Source organism: Mixophyes fleayi, unplaced genomic scaffold (genome assembly GCF_038048845.1).
Source record: "Mixophyes fleayi isolate aMixFle1 unplaced genomic scaffold, aMixFle1.hap1 Scaffold_167, whole genome shotgun sequence".
NCBI classification, from domain to species: Eukaryota; Metazoa; Chordata; class Amphibia; order Anura; family Limnodynastidae; genus Mixophyes; species Mixophyes fleayi.
This window is the reverse complement of record NW_027446025.1, coordinates 113,719-128,254: the sequence shown is the minus strand read 5'-3', so window position 1 is coordinate 128,254 and position 14,536 is coordinate 113,719. Positions and strand designations below refer to the sequence as shown.

The 14,536-nt window shown below is 38.7% G+C and overlaps 1 protein-coding gene across 1 annotated transcript in view; it reads left to right on the top strand.

The window, feature by feature from the left end:
* Positions 1-11,377, top strand: part of LOC142116545 (hemicentin-1-like) — a gene marked incomplete at its 3' end in the record, with an annotated part of 34,803 nt that extends 23,426 nt beyond the window's left edge. The window contains exons 4-8 of the mRNA XM_075194129.1: positions 539-721; positions 3,905-4,000; positions 5,017-5,144; positions 8,569-8,713; positions 11,265-11,377. Of these exons, the coding sequence (XP_075050230.1) occupies positions 539-721; positions 3,905-4,000; positions 5,017-5,144; positions 8,569-8,713; positions 11,265-11,377 (665 nt within the window). The remainder of the gene's footprint in view (positions 1-538; positions 722-3,904; positions 4,001-5,016; positions 5,145-8,568; positions 8,714-11,264) is intronic.
* Positions 11,378-14,536: the final 3,159 nt, after the last annotated feature.

Below are 14,536 nucleotides of genomic sequence, written 5' to 3'. Positions count from 1 at the left end.
TAGTTGATAGCTTTAATTCAAACTAAAATTTAAAGTTGATCTAGGACATGACCTATCCCAACTATAAATCTGTTCACACATTTTAAATTGACCTCCCCCTCCAGTGCAACATGGTTTTGCCAAGTTGCAAAGTTACTCCTTTTTTTTACATTGCACATAACTCAGCATCAGGCCCAATGTGTGCATGTTTGAACTAATCCTGTTCTTTCCATTCAATCATTTTGCTGATTAGTCTACTAATGAGTTCAGAATTGATAAGAATGTTGGCAGCTACATAATTTCAATCATATGTTGTATTCTGTATCTTACAAATTTACCTGTACCTCAACATGTCAGTTCTAAGTTTTCGGCAATTAAATTTAAAGCGGCGCTGCATTGCAAAGGGAAACTTCCCTTTACAATGCAGTGCCGCTTTAAATTTAATCGCCGAAGACGCTGAACACGCCGGAGTTGAAGAATCCGGACATTAATACATTTACCCCCTGTAGTTTTATTTTGCTGATTATTCATATTTAACGAAATGAAAACTTTTTTCCAGCTGCTCCTGTGTTCACAGAGAACCCAAGTAATATAGCAATGGATATTGGATCAGATGTGATTTTGCACTGTACTGCACAGGGATTCCCTGAACCGAAGATAAAATGGAGAAAGTTAAATGCCACATCCACATTTTCAAAGCCACTTATGTATAACCAGAAGACTGGGACACTACAGATTAGTAGTAAGTCTACATTGTAAAACAGAGTGCTTCTTAAAAAATAACCGTAAATCAAAGGAGATGTGTTAATTACCTTCATGTATGTAATGATTTCCTATGTATAACAAGAAACCTAAACACAGCAAAGCATGACCCCTTCCAAACTTGCAGTGACATGATCCTATGCCTGTTTCCAATCACTTACAATGTATCACTTCTGTTACCTAGGAAACTGAAAGACAGTCACTAAAAGGGACATCCACCTTCAACAAACATATTCAAAATGCATTCTTTATAGCAATACAATACTGTTCCCAACTGATACTAAATGTACTATTATTTTGTACATTAGTTACTTTATCATCGTCCTGATGTGTAGATGTATTGTGCTCTGCTTCAGAGATTCTTAACTTGGTCTAGTCTTGGACAACTAGTTTGTCTGTTCTTGAGTCATCACTGCGTTGCAATAAAAATGTTACTTATAAGAAAACTTCACTTATGTGCAGTTTGTATTAGCAGTTAATTATGCATAATAGACACAAAGGGCTAGATTTACTAAGCTGCGGGTTTGAAAAAGTGGGGATGTTGCCTATAGCAACCAATCAGATTCTAGCTGTCATTTTGTAGAAGGTACTAAATAAATGACAGCTAGAATCTGATTGGTTGCTATAGGCAACATCCCCATTTTTTTCAAACCTGCAGCTTAGTAAATCTAGCCCAAAGGGTCTATTTACAAATGTAACCCCTATCCTATCAATAACTGTTTACCATATACATTCTGTAGTTCAGTGGATAGCACTTCTTATTCTGCATCTTTTACCTTTTTTAATGGTTCTGCAGTATTGAATCCGCTGGCTGTGGCACGAGCCCACAGGACTGTTACCTTGTTGCTGTCAATGGGCAGTAATAATTGAAGTCTGTGATGTAGGGAAGATGCCAGATGGAGGACTCAATACAGCCAGTCCCCCAAACTACTTGAGAGTGAATAGAGTAAATGGTTACTATGAGGACAGCACGATGCCTAGCATGCATAATAAAGGCTATGTTGCTGAGTAATTGCTTCACCCGTCCACATTATATAGTGTATACAATTAGGGTTCAATAACTAAGTAGTGCATATCATATTAGGTTATGCTTGTAAATATGTTCAACATAGGTTATAAGTAACTGCTGTGCCCAGTTGGCAAAATTGTTTAAATTGTGCCAGGTCCATTTCAATGTATATAGATAACTGGGTATTATTGGGGAGTCATGTCATGAGAGGCACGTGGATGTCACGCTCTGGTCCCTCAAACGGGTACCTGTCTCGTTACCTGCATCTCACTGATCTTGAAACTGGCATGTTCTGGTGTCAGACTCACACCATTCATTTACCTACTGTCAGATCTGGGCAGGTGCAAGGTCTGTTTCACTTCAGGACCTTCTCCCTCTTTCTTATTGACTAAGTGTTATCGGAGCACTATTTAAACCTCCTGGATTCACCTGTCTGACCTCTGTTCTTCAAGCTCACTTCCTGCAGCCTGTGGTTCTAGTTACTGTTCTCCTTGTGGATTGCGTGCACTTCAGTCTGCTCTCAGCTCGTGGCCTTTGTTGAACTATCGCTGCTCCAGTATCTCTATTACCATCTCCAGAGTACTTCATCGTGACAGCCTCGGTTCTCTCATCGCTACCTCTCAGAGCCAGGAGCTGTTATCCCGAGTTACCTCTGCTACTTCAGTCTGCTCTCAGCTCGTGGCCTGTGTTGAACTATCGCTGCTCCAGTATCTCTATTACCATCTCCAGAGTACTTCATCGTGACAGCCTCGGTTCTCTCATCGCTACCTCTCAGAGCCGCTACTACGTCTGTGACTCATCAGCTGTTGTCCCGAGTTACCTCCACTACTTAAGTCTGCTCTCAGCTTGTGGCCTGTGTCGAACTATCGCTGCTCCAGTATCTCTATTACTATCTCGTAATATTACTTCATCGTGACAGCCTCGGTTCTCTCATCGCTACCTCTCAGAGCCATGAGCTGTTATCCCGAGTTACCTCTGCTACTTCAGTCTGCTCTCAGCTCGTGGCCTGTGTTGAACTATCGTTGCTCCATTATCTCTATTACCATCTCCAGAGTACTTCATCGTGACAGCCTCGGTTCTCTCATCGCTACCTCTCAGAGCCATCAGCTGTTACCCCGAGGTACCTCCGCTACTTCAGTCTGCTCTCAGCTCGTGGCCTGTGTTGAACTATCGCTGCTCCAGTATCTCTATTACCATCTCCAGAGTACTTCATTGTGACAGCTTCGGTTCTCTCACCGCTACCTTGCAAAGCAGCTACTACTCCTGTCACTCATCAGCTGTTGTCTACTATTCTCCTATGTTGCTTTCTCCAGCAGCATGATGGCTAAGTGTTTAGCACGTCTGCCTTACAGCACTGGAGTCATGCGTTCACTTCCCGACCATGACCTTATCTGTGAGAAGTTTGTATGTTCTCCTCGTGTTTGTGTGGGTTTCAACCAGGTGCTCCGGTTTCCTCCCACACTCCAAAAACATACTGGTAGGTTAATTGACTGCTAACAAAATTGATCCTAGTCTGTCTGTGTGTGTGTATGTTGGGGAATTTAGACTGTAAGCCCCAATGGGGCAAGGACTGATGTGAGTGAGTTCTCTGTACAGCGCTGCGGAATTAGTGGCGCTATATAAATTAATGACGATGATGATTGCCATCCTGCTTAGTACATTTGCAGGAGGGATCTGTAGAGTCTTAAAAACTACTCACAAATACCTTTAACCTAAAAGACATTTTTATCTCAAGAGATATGTGTTCACATGTCCATAACTTTCATAGATTGTTGATATAAGACGGATTCTCTATTTTTTATTTACATTCACATGCTTCATTATTAGAGAAAATAATTGAATTATTGGTAAGTAGCTATCTAAAATAAGTGGAAATCATTGTTATATTGAACACATTTTAGGCTTTTGTTAGTACAGAATTTGCTAGTTGTTATCTTATTGAAGTGCAGTAGGCTGAATCTTATAAATAAGTAACACAGAAAACTGTGAAATTCAGCTAAACAAAGTGAAATTGTGAACATTTTTACCATTTTTGTGCGGATCACAGTTATTATAAGCATTCTGTGTTGCTTCTGTTTGTCAGTGTTCTGGTTCAATGGCGACTTATTAGCTATTACTTAGTATATATATTATAAATATAAATATTTATTTTAGATCTATGGGTTGGAGATGAAGGTACCTATTTGTGTGAAGCTGAGAATCAGTTTGGAAAAGTTCAGTCCCAAGTCATTGTTACACTAACAGGACTAGGTAAGATATCTTTTCCAGATTCATGGACTTTTAAAACTCCTATCTTGATCTATAAAGCCAGATAATGTCAACATTGAACTGGCAGGAAATGCAGGGTGTTATTGCTGCTCGAATATATGCATACTTGCCAACTCTCCCTGAATGTCCGGGAGACTCCCGAAATTCGGGTCGGTCTCACGGACTCCCGGGAGAGCTGGCAAATCTCCTGCATCCCGCATTTGCGGGGCTAAAATGACACAATTCACGTGCCCCGCCCCCTGTCGCCCTCTAGACACGCCCCTCTCCCGAATACAACTTACCAAAGGTAGGCAAGCATGAATATATGTCACGTTTTAATCTATATCTAAAACCGTGAATTAGACCACTTATAATATGTTTACAAACATAACTCTTTCTTGTAGGCATTCAATACAGTTATGTTACCTCCTCTCAAGTGCAGCACTGTGAGGTTGGCCTGGTATATTTGGCCTAAAGCAGCACACAGATAAATCTGGACCTAGTCTTGGTATTTTCACACCCGGCGCTCCCATTAGGCAACCTTAGGCAGTTGCCTAGGGCGCCGGGACCTGCAGGGCGCCCCTAGATTGTCTAATCTAGTCAGTTGTTCCAAGAAGAGGATGGCGGCGGCCATTACAAAATAGCAACAGGCGCCCCTCCGCCGCTGCACTTCTGTCCCAAAACGCTGTCAGCGGTTTGGGACAGAAGTGCAGCGGCGAAGGGGCGCCTGCTGCTATTTTGTAATGGCCGCCGCCGTCCTCTTCTTTATCTGATATGATGCGCCCTTACATACCTCTCCCGGAGTTAAACATCTGAAATATGACGTTATACCAGGAAATGCAGAGGGATCTGGGTAATGTAGTTTTATGGTTTCCTCTTCTCCTTTGAAATTTTTCCTAGGGCGCCGATAACGCTAGCACCGGCCCTGGGTATTTTAATAGACTATGTTTCTCTGTAGAAGGTTAATGAAAGCTGACCAATAATTCTTCTAATTTTTGTATCAATGCACCTCTTCTTAGTAATTCCTGCAATTGGAGAGAGCCCTTCCATGGTGAGTGTTATTGAAGGAAACCAGATCACTTTGCCATGTGTTATCTTAGCTGGAAATCCTCTTCCAGTGAGACAGTGGTTTAAGGACAACATAGTGGTAAGTGCCATTAATTATCATTGCTATTAAATTGTAATTCATATTACTATTTGTGAAACGTAACAATTGAGACATGCACATGTCTTGTTACATGTAAACAAAAGGATGCTAAAGCCAAATGTGGGCCTGCACAAGAAACAATGTACATTATTAACATACACAACACAGGACAGATTGACATATACACAATGGTAAAAACCAATACTTGGAGGCGCCTACAAATGAACATCTAAAAACATAATTATTAAATAAAAAGCTTTTTAGACATCTATATGTGACATGGCACATAGACAAACTGAACTCTTGAATAATATGGAAATTTTTTATTTATCTAATAGAATTAGCAAAAACATGTATATTATCAATACAATATTAAAATATAAAAAAATGAAAATATATAAGTATTTAATATATAAGTATCTTCAACCTGTGTCTGTGTCTGTGTCTCTGTCTATGTGGTAGAGTGGCTCACAGTGTTCAGACTTTGCTTTAGTAACTTGCAAGTCAGGGTTTGTGTCCCTGACATGACACTAGGAAAATAGTTTATTATTTTTTTCTAATGTAATATGTTTGTTGGTCTCCATGCTCTAATTATTATATATAAAAAGAATATATAACCAGGATGTACCTGAATGAGTATCAATGAGGGGATATATATCTAAAAAATAAAAAATAACAAAGTAGACAAAAATTATAATAGCACATGAAATATATACATATATGTGTGGACATGTGTTTTTTTTGTAATATATCTGTTTGAGTGACTTAGACTGAACTCCTGGACATGTTTAATAAAGTTTGATCTAAATTTTTATGCAGCTATAACTGTTTTAAGTAGGAGTAATTAAATGTGTTTGACAGCTAGTTATCCACTTAAGAAAGATGCTGACTGGTCAAAGTGGGGTAAAAAAATAGTAGAAGTGAAACACCTTATGCATTTGGATACTGGGATAATATTCAGACCACTTAGATCTATTGAAGTAAAAGCATTGTATTAAAACACTGCTATAAAATTCTCCCTATTTGCCTGTTATGCTGCTAAGACAGATCCATCAGTGAACATTGCCCTCAGCTGCCACGATCTACAGCTCCTGTCAGGCTCTTTCCTTCAATCAGACTCTTGTGATCTACCGGATCTACAGCTCCTGTCAGGCTCTTTCCTCCAGTCAGACTCTTGTGATCTACAGGATCTACAGCTCCTGTCAGGCTCTTTCCTCCAGTCAGACTCTTGTGATCTACAGGATCTACAGGCTACAGCTCCTGTTAGGTTCTTTCCCTCAGTCAGACTTTTGTGAGTAAAACATCCTAAGTGATTTGTGGGATCCATTGGGCTGTCTAAATACAGAGGAGAAGATACTATTTTCCCTAAAACAGCCACTCGCACCAGTATTGATTACAATCTCACTTCTAGGACAATTAAAAGGGAGTGTGTGCCATCTACTGATTGACAGCGTCTATTTCTATTACTACAATACAGAGACTATATACGGATATAATCCATATTTAATGAAAAGGGAGTAAAGTTAATACTAAACGGAAAATTCCTTTCATACACACGTATGAAAGATATAGATGTCTAAAAAGCTTTTTACTCAATAATTACATTTTTAGATGTTCATCTGCGGCGCTCCCAAATATTGTTTTTTGCTATTTGCATTCACACAGGGAAAGTGGCATATCCCCTCTATTGGGGTGTGACTCTTTTTGATGAACTCTTATACTTCATATCATTTATATTTATTGTTTTTGTGTATTAGTCCCTAGGAGGTTATTGTGAGTTTTCTGACATATACACAACACCTGAAGAAGCAGCATTGGATTCATGTAAAGTTCTCCCCCACACACTGTGCCGAATACACTACACATTACAAACTCAATGAGTTTTCTCTCATTACTACCTTACATCTCTTCTATACCCTAAGGAGAGCTGAATTGCAACAGTTTGAGAAATGCCCTTTACTTTTTCAGCATGACAATGGCCCTGTGCACAAAGTGAGGTCCATCAAAAAATGGTTTTCTCAGTTTGGTGTCTAAGAACTTGACTTGCCTGCACGGAGCTCTGCCCTCAACCACCCTGAAAAGCCTTTGGGATATAGTGGAACATGTACTGTGAGCCAGGCCTCTTCACCCAACATCAGTGCCTGACCTCATTAACGTTCTTGTGGCCAAATAAATGTGAATCCCCACAGCAATGCTCCAAAATCTAATGGAAAGCCTTCCATAAAACTTTACCAAAAACTTTAAACTTTAAAACTTTTCAAGGACAGACCAAGGACAATAAGGGCATGTTTACGCACACGCGGCTCATATAGCCCTACAGAAACAATCATATATGTCTGGTAGGAGGTATGTCTTATACACCTGCTAGAGGGCAGCTGCAAATATACGCTTATGATGATGGCTTGCTGAAGCAGAGCTGGAAGCATCTCGAGATGTGTACAGCTCTGAATATGGAAGTACATATGCAGGGGAGTGCTGACAAATTTTAGCCTGGGGGCAATACTCGACTCAGAAGCTTATATATAGGAAAAAAATGCAGGTAGCCCGGTGACCCAGCCCAAAGTAGCCCACTATGGGACCTACCCGGAGGGCAATTGCCCCACTGGCCCCCGCCCAGCCTGCCCCTGTACATATGATATTTTTTCCTGCACTTTTTTAAGTGTGATTTACGCCCATTTCACAACCAACGCTACCCCTTTATCTGCATCAGAATAAAACAAAGGTTTTTATGTAAGGTAAAGAGTAATTGTATCAATGTAGTAATGATAAAAACACATTCAAAAACAGTTGTTAAGACACCAATTTGGCTTGCATATAGGATTAAACATTTCATTTCTACAGTAATTTTACAAGGAGTAATTAAGAAGTAAGGAGTTCTATTATATACTTGCAATAACAAAGTTCTAAAAATTCAAGAGAACCAGACCTGAACATGTTAATGCAGTGTATGAAGGGAATAGTCACATGCACTAGTAGCTCAGTCATCTCAGAGCTATTCCGTTAATGTGAAATATCCATAGCTATTTTTTTTCCAAATCTGCTAGTGATCAAACTACAGTGGCCAAAAACTGCTTAAGAAATGATGACAGAGAGGGGCTAATTTAAATGTCTGAGGCACAGAGCAAAATCCTCTTTGGTGAAGCCACACACCGAGATTTCTGCTAAAGTGCAAGGGTTTGCATTGATAGGAGAATAAGTTTGCATTGGTTGATGGGGCAGAGCTAAAGCATTGTGGAGCAGTGCAAAAATTACTGTCATTTTTATGAACTGAAATTATTAATGTGAGGTAAAAAGTACAGAAGGTGCAATTTTCTGGTGTTCCTTACATTGCTGAATGATGCACATCCATTTTCGCACTGAGACAACATTTTTAGACAAACTCTGCCAAATTTACATATATAAAATGTTATTTATTTTTTTTTAGCTGGTTTCGAACCCATATGTTAGTGTGCGGACAGATGGAAGCCTTCACTTGGAAAGTGTTCATCTGAAAGATGGTGGAGAATATGTATGTGCAGTGACCAACGTTGCCGGTACAAGCAGAAGAGCAACAACTGTCAATGTATATGGTAAGGGAAAATAGAGCAACATTAATTGATATGATTGAATAGCTTATGTAACACCTGACAATAAATGTGTTTGAAATGTTTTAGTTGTTCCTTACCAGCGTACTGGGACACTTGTATACACTAAGCTGGATATGTTATAGGAATGTTACCATTATATGGGTAATGTTAAAAAAAATAGTTTGAAGGAATGGCATGTGCAACATATTGATTTCAAAACTGAAATCATGTTGCTAAGATTTCAGTTGGGGTTTTCATGTACTCTTACTTTGTTAAGATTACAATCTTATTTGCTACAATAATTTCATGTTGGTGTATCACTAGATCTTGCAAGTCATTCTAGGGGGTTGCATTTTTTATTCGCTTTCTGAGTGTTTCACTTACAAAGTGAAGGGAATTTACAGATGAACAATACAGCTTGCAATCACTGAGCAACAACTGAGTATTGCAATCTTCATCTGCTGCATCCAGAATCTGCATTCACCATCTCACTGTATCTTGCAGATTGTATTTCTCAATTTTCCTTGGACACTTGCCATTCATTCTAAAACCACATTGAAAGCCCATGACAAAGTGTCTTTCTTAATATCTCTCCATAGTATTATCCTTAGAATTAAAAAATCCTTCAACCCCCCTGCATCACAATCCTTTAATCATTTTGTCTACTTACCACTCCACTCAGCTCTAACTAACACTCATGAACTTATTTCCTGTCTTTATTTCTTAACGGCAATATTCCCAACCTCAGCACAAAATAATAACTCTTATATTTTATGACCATATTCTCTACCGAAATCCATCTTTTTCTAGCAACTGGTGATACATTTAATTATAATTATACACACTCTAGAAATTCATCAAACCTCAAAGGTATCACCTGTCTCCCACCACTTTCAAAATCCTTTGAATGTGACTTATGGAATGAACACTCCAGCTGTAACAAACGGTAAATTCAAAGATTTTCTATTTTTTAAAGTACATACTCTTCATTGATTTCAGCATGCTAATTCATGACCTACATACACTTTCTGCCTCCAAACTAATCTCTCTATCCTCCTCTCTGAGCTTCTTGCAGTCAGGAGTGGACCTAGACTTTATTTTTAGGGGGGGCGATTTATCATAATCATGCCCCTCCATCATCCTCATTGGCTAGCCCCGGTTGACCCCACCACAGCGCTCTATTACCCCGCCCCTCGCCCATTTTGATCTACGTCTTTGACGCAATTTAAAGATAGGCTTGTGCTGATAGGGTGGAGATCCACTACTGCTTGCACTAGCTGCTTCACCTACACATCTCTGCCTTTATCTTGTTTTCTTCTGACTTTTCGTTTCTGTTTTGTTACAGCTCCTTTACCTCTCTCAGACCATCACCTGATTAACTATCCTCTGTGCACCCTAACTCAACCAAGGTTCCTCATACCAACAGTAATCTCAGTTCCATTGATTTAACCAGCTTTCTTCTTCTCTGCAATAACTTTTATTCACAATTTTACATTCCTCTGTCCTGATTTGACAGCCCCCCATCTTATGATCCAGTTACAGTTTCACCCCAGCTTGACCATGACCTCATCCACAAGGGTAATGCTTCTAAAACAAAGTACAATGCCATTCAGGAAAGTGTCATACTTCTGACAAATTCCTAAAATATACTGCTTGCCAGGCGCCATCCCCGCACTCTTCCTAGGTGCAGGGGACGGTCGCCTCTCCTTGCCTTGCTAAGTAACAGGACGCACTTCCAGTTTTCAGGGCCTCGCTACACGCCCATGCGCAAGAATGATCGTGTCCCGTTGCTAGGCAACGGGGTGCGCTGCTGACCGCTGAATCATCCCTCACTCCCTGCTATTTAAGTAACACTCTGGCACCATTAGGGTGCCAGAGTATTGGTTTACTCCAGCTCCAGCACTTCCTGTTTATATGCTCCATTGTGGTTAACTGACTTCTGGCTTATTTCTTCGCTCATACTTCTGGATCCTGATTTGGTACTGCACAGTCCGTTTGGTTTTGAGCTTCTGCTTATCCCTGACACCCCTCCAGCTTCTCCCTTTGTCCTCCGCTACTGTTTGGCTCGACCTGGACCATCTGACTATTCCTGTTTACAACTCCACCGCGCTGGTAACTGACTTCGAGAAACGCAACCTGTGCATCCCACACAGCGAAGACCAAACCTCCTTGCGGGTGTCCCTGGTGAACAGCAGGATGTGTTAGACTCCGCGTCTCTCTGTTCATTTGCGTAAATACCAGCCGGTGCCTCCTACGGTGTCTATAAATGTGACACTGCAATACCACTCCTTCTGGAATTTTTTGGAGGTGGCCAAACAAATATACCTCTAGTCTCTCATCTCCACTCAGTATTCTAAACCAAAATGTCTCTTCTCAACCCACACCTACCCTTCCAACTACTATCATTTGCCAAGATCTTGCATCCTACGACAAATTAGACAATATTCACTATGAAATTATATCTTTAGATTTTGCTAGAGAGTCCATCATACAAATATTTTAATATATTTTATATATATATGTCAGGAATTATATTTATCCTTTTCTATTTTAGTTAGCCCTATCATTCAACACGGACCCCAAATTTTCAGTACAATTGAAGGACATGCAGTATCTCTACCATGCAAAGCCAGTGGAGTACCTAAACCATCTATTATCTGGAAAAAGGTAACTATATCTAAGTGTATACAACAATTTAGGAAATCATATGCAATTACATGTTATGTGGCAGATGTCTGAGTTTTAAAATACAGTGATCCCTATTTTACACTGCCAGCTTAGAAAATGCAAAAACCTGACATTAAAAGGGTGTTAATGTTTATATAGATGGCAACACATAATAGGATTAAAATATTTTATAATAGTGGATTTGTGTTACGATAGTAAACCTGATAGTATGTAAAGGTGGTTGTATAAAGAGCAGGCACTGGGACACTTTTTTTTACAATAACATAGAGGGCCTGATTAATTAAGGAACGTAAAATGAATGTTCTGTACATTTTGTAAAAAAAGCATCTAAATCAGGCACGCGCATGTTTATATTCAACAAGGAGTGCAAAAAATAAGTCTGATGATCAATACAGGTCTTAGTCCTCTAACAGACAATACACTGCAGTATATGTCCAATGTATATGTGGAATATAAAGTCACAAAAGAACGCACAGAAAAAAAGTCAATTAATGTCACCTGTTAATAATATAGTAATTACAAAACATTAAAAAAATGAACAAAATGTAAAATACATTTATTAGGATGTTATTAATGTCTATTGTAGATAAAATACATGTTTACAGTTGCTTCTGATTGCAAACACATGTTCTAGCATTGCATACGCGGCAGTCACCACTAGTAATCGGCACTTACACCCGACCTGTAGCCCCTTTTTCTCGTGTTTGGCATCTTGTTTTACGGCAGTTGTAACAGTGACTGTAGATATACAAAGACTCCCAATCCTATGTTAATTTTTATCAGTGTTTAAGGGGTTGGCCAACCCGTTTCATTGTTTATTTTACTATAAAAATTTATTTATACAATATTAAATACATTTTATTATTAATATTAACTATCAATTAGTACAATAGCTGTTAGAAAGATAGATAAATTCAATTTTTCATGTTAAAAATTTACATTTTTCATAGTCATTAACATTTTATTCCAATTTTGTTGACAGCATAATCTCATTTGATTGGAAGTATTTTTAAATCTATAGTCACTGCCTCACTGGTTTTGTTACTGGAAGCATCACACGAAATTCAGGGTAAAAAGCAAAGTGAATAGTTGTTCATCATCAATACAGGTTATTTATTAAATGCTTATGAACGGAACACCTAGGGCTAAATTTACTAAACTGTGGGTTTGAAAAAGTGGAGATGTTGCCTATAACAACCAATCAGATTCTAGTTATAATTTATTTATTACATTCTACAAAATGGCAGCTAGAATCTGATTGGTTGCTATAGGCAACATCTCCACTTTTTCAAACCCGCAGTTTAGTAAATATACCCCTTAGAGTTTTTTAAATAAACAAATCAATCAATCTGTATTAAATCTATACTAAGGCAATCTATATTAAAGTACATTTGGTAGTTATTTTAAGACAATCTATAATTTAAAAAGCTTCACAAGTTTAGAACAGATACACTGACTTCAAAAACTAGCATGAAGGATTTTGTGTAGAAGTTCATGGAGGGGAGGGGGGGCACAGTCTTTGCCCACCCGGCAGAAATCATGTAGGGGGGGGCAACTGCCCCATCTGTCCCCCGGGTTCCTACACCCCTGTCTCTGACATAGGGTTTGTCTCATGCACAGAGCAATTTTACAAAAAATACTCCACGTATCGGCATTTACGTGCCTTAATTTATACGGCCCAGTGGGTCTAATTTATCTTTAGGATCAAATACATTTAATAGTGCAAAGTTACATTTTGACAAATCATGTTGCAATGTACATTTTTCCAGTTATGGATTTGTGTCCCACCAGTCTTGTGGTACTGTCTGTCTTAAAAAGAAGTCCATAAAAAAAACAAGAAAAATACCTTTGCTACCAAACTTAGTTCTCTTAGCACATCAATGCGATACTTTTGGTTCCGATTTGTAACGTGTGGCAGTTGTTATATATTAGCAAATTATTTGGTGTGTATATATACATATATGTGTGTATATCTATATATGTATACAAAGAGAGAGAGAGAGAGAGATAGGTATGTATATATATATATATATATATATATATATATTTATTTATTTATTTTGTTCATTAGAGACACAATGTTAAATGGTTCGTTTCAGTTGTTGCAAAACAACATTTCGCCTACAAAGTTTTGTTTGTTAGAAAAAATCCAAATATTCTTGCTTAGCCTTTATCACCAGTAATTGTTGGACCTGGGGGCATGGTTTTAGAGTGCATGTGTTGTTTCACAAAGGGATTTTCAAAATTGAAACAGATGGGCGGTTGCCTACTCTGGATTAATTTCAAATATAAGTGCAGGATCGCAGGAGATCCAAAATAGGTTGAACTTGATGGACTGGTGTCTTTTTTCAACCTCATCAACTATGTTACTATGTAACTTTAATCCATACTTACAGTGCACATTTGATTCTGGGTGGTCTCTCTGTGAAGAAAATATTTTGGTAAACTTTATCCATAAAAATAGGTTCCAGTACTCCTATCATGATATCTCCAGGTTGTGTTAACCCCTCAAGAGCAGGGAGATCCAGTCTACATCTCTGATCCGCAGAATAAATCAGTTGAAGACGGATAAATATTGTCATGGTCCAAATTATTGAAGAGAAACTGATCATTTTATACAAATTTGTTGATAATTACCTAAAAGCAAGGATGACATGTCACTTTTATTTTTAACACCAATATCATCAGCAAAATTAAGATCTATACATACAGTATGAGTAGTCATGTTTTATATATCATAAAAGCGATGGACCTGTAGTGACCTACCTTTTTTTTCATGTCTGCATTTATTCTGCGGATCAGAGATGTAGACTGGATCTCCCTGCTCTTGAGGGGTTAACACAACCTGGAGATATCATGATAGGAGTACTGGAACCTATTTTTATGGATAAAGTTTACCAAAATATTTTCTTCACAGAGAGACCACCCAGAATCAAATGACAATTTGCCAATAGAACTTGGACATATCACCATGGTGATGACATGCATAGTAAACCCCAATATATAGGGGGGAGGGCTACATCAATGTATGGACTACATATAATGCGTGGACTCTGCAGGCTAATGTGAGAGTATATGTTTAACCAACATTTGAACATTAATTTGTAGCGATATGTCTATGGTTATGTGGAATAAGGA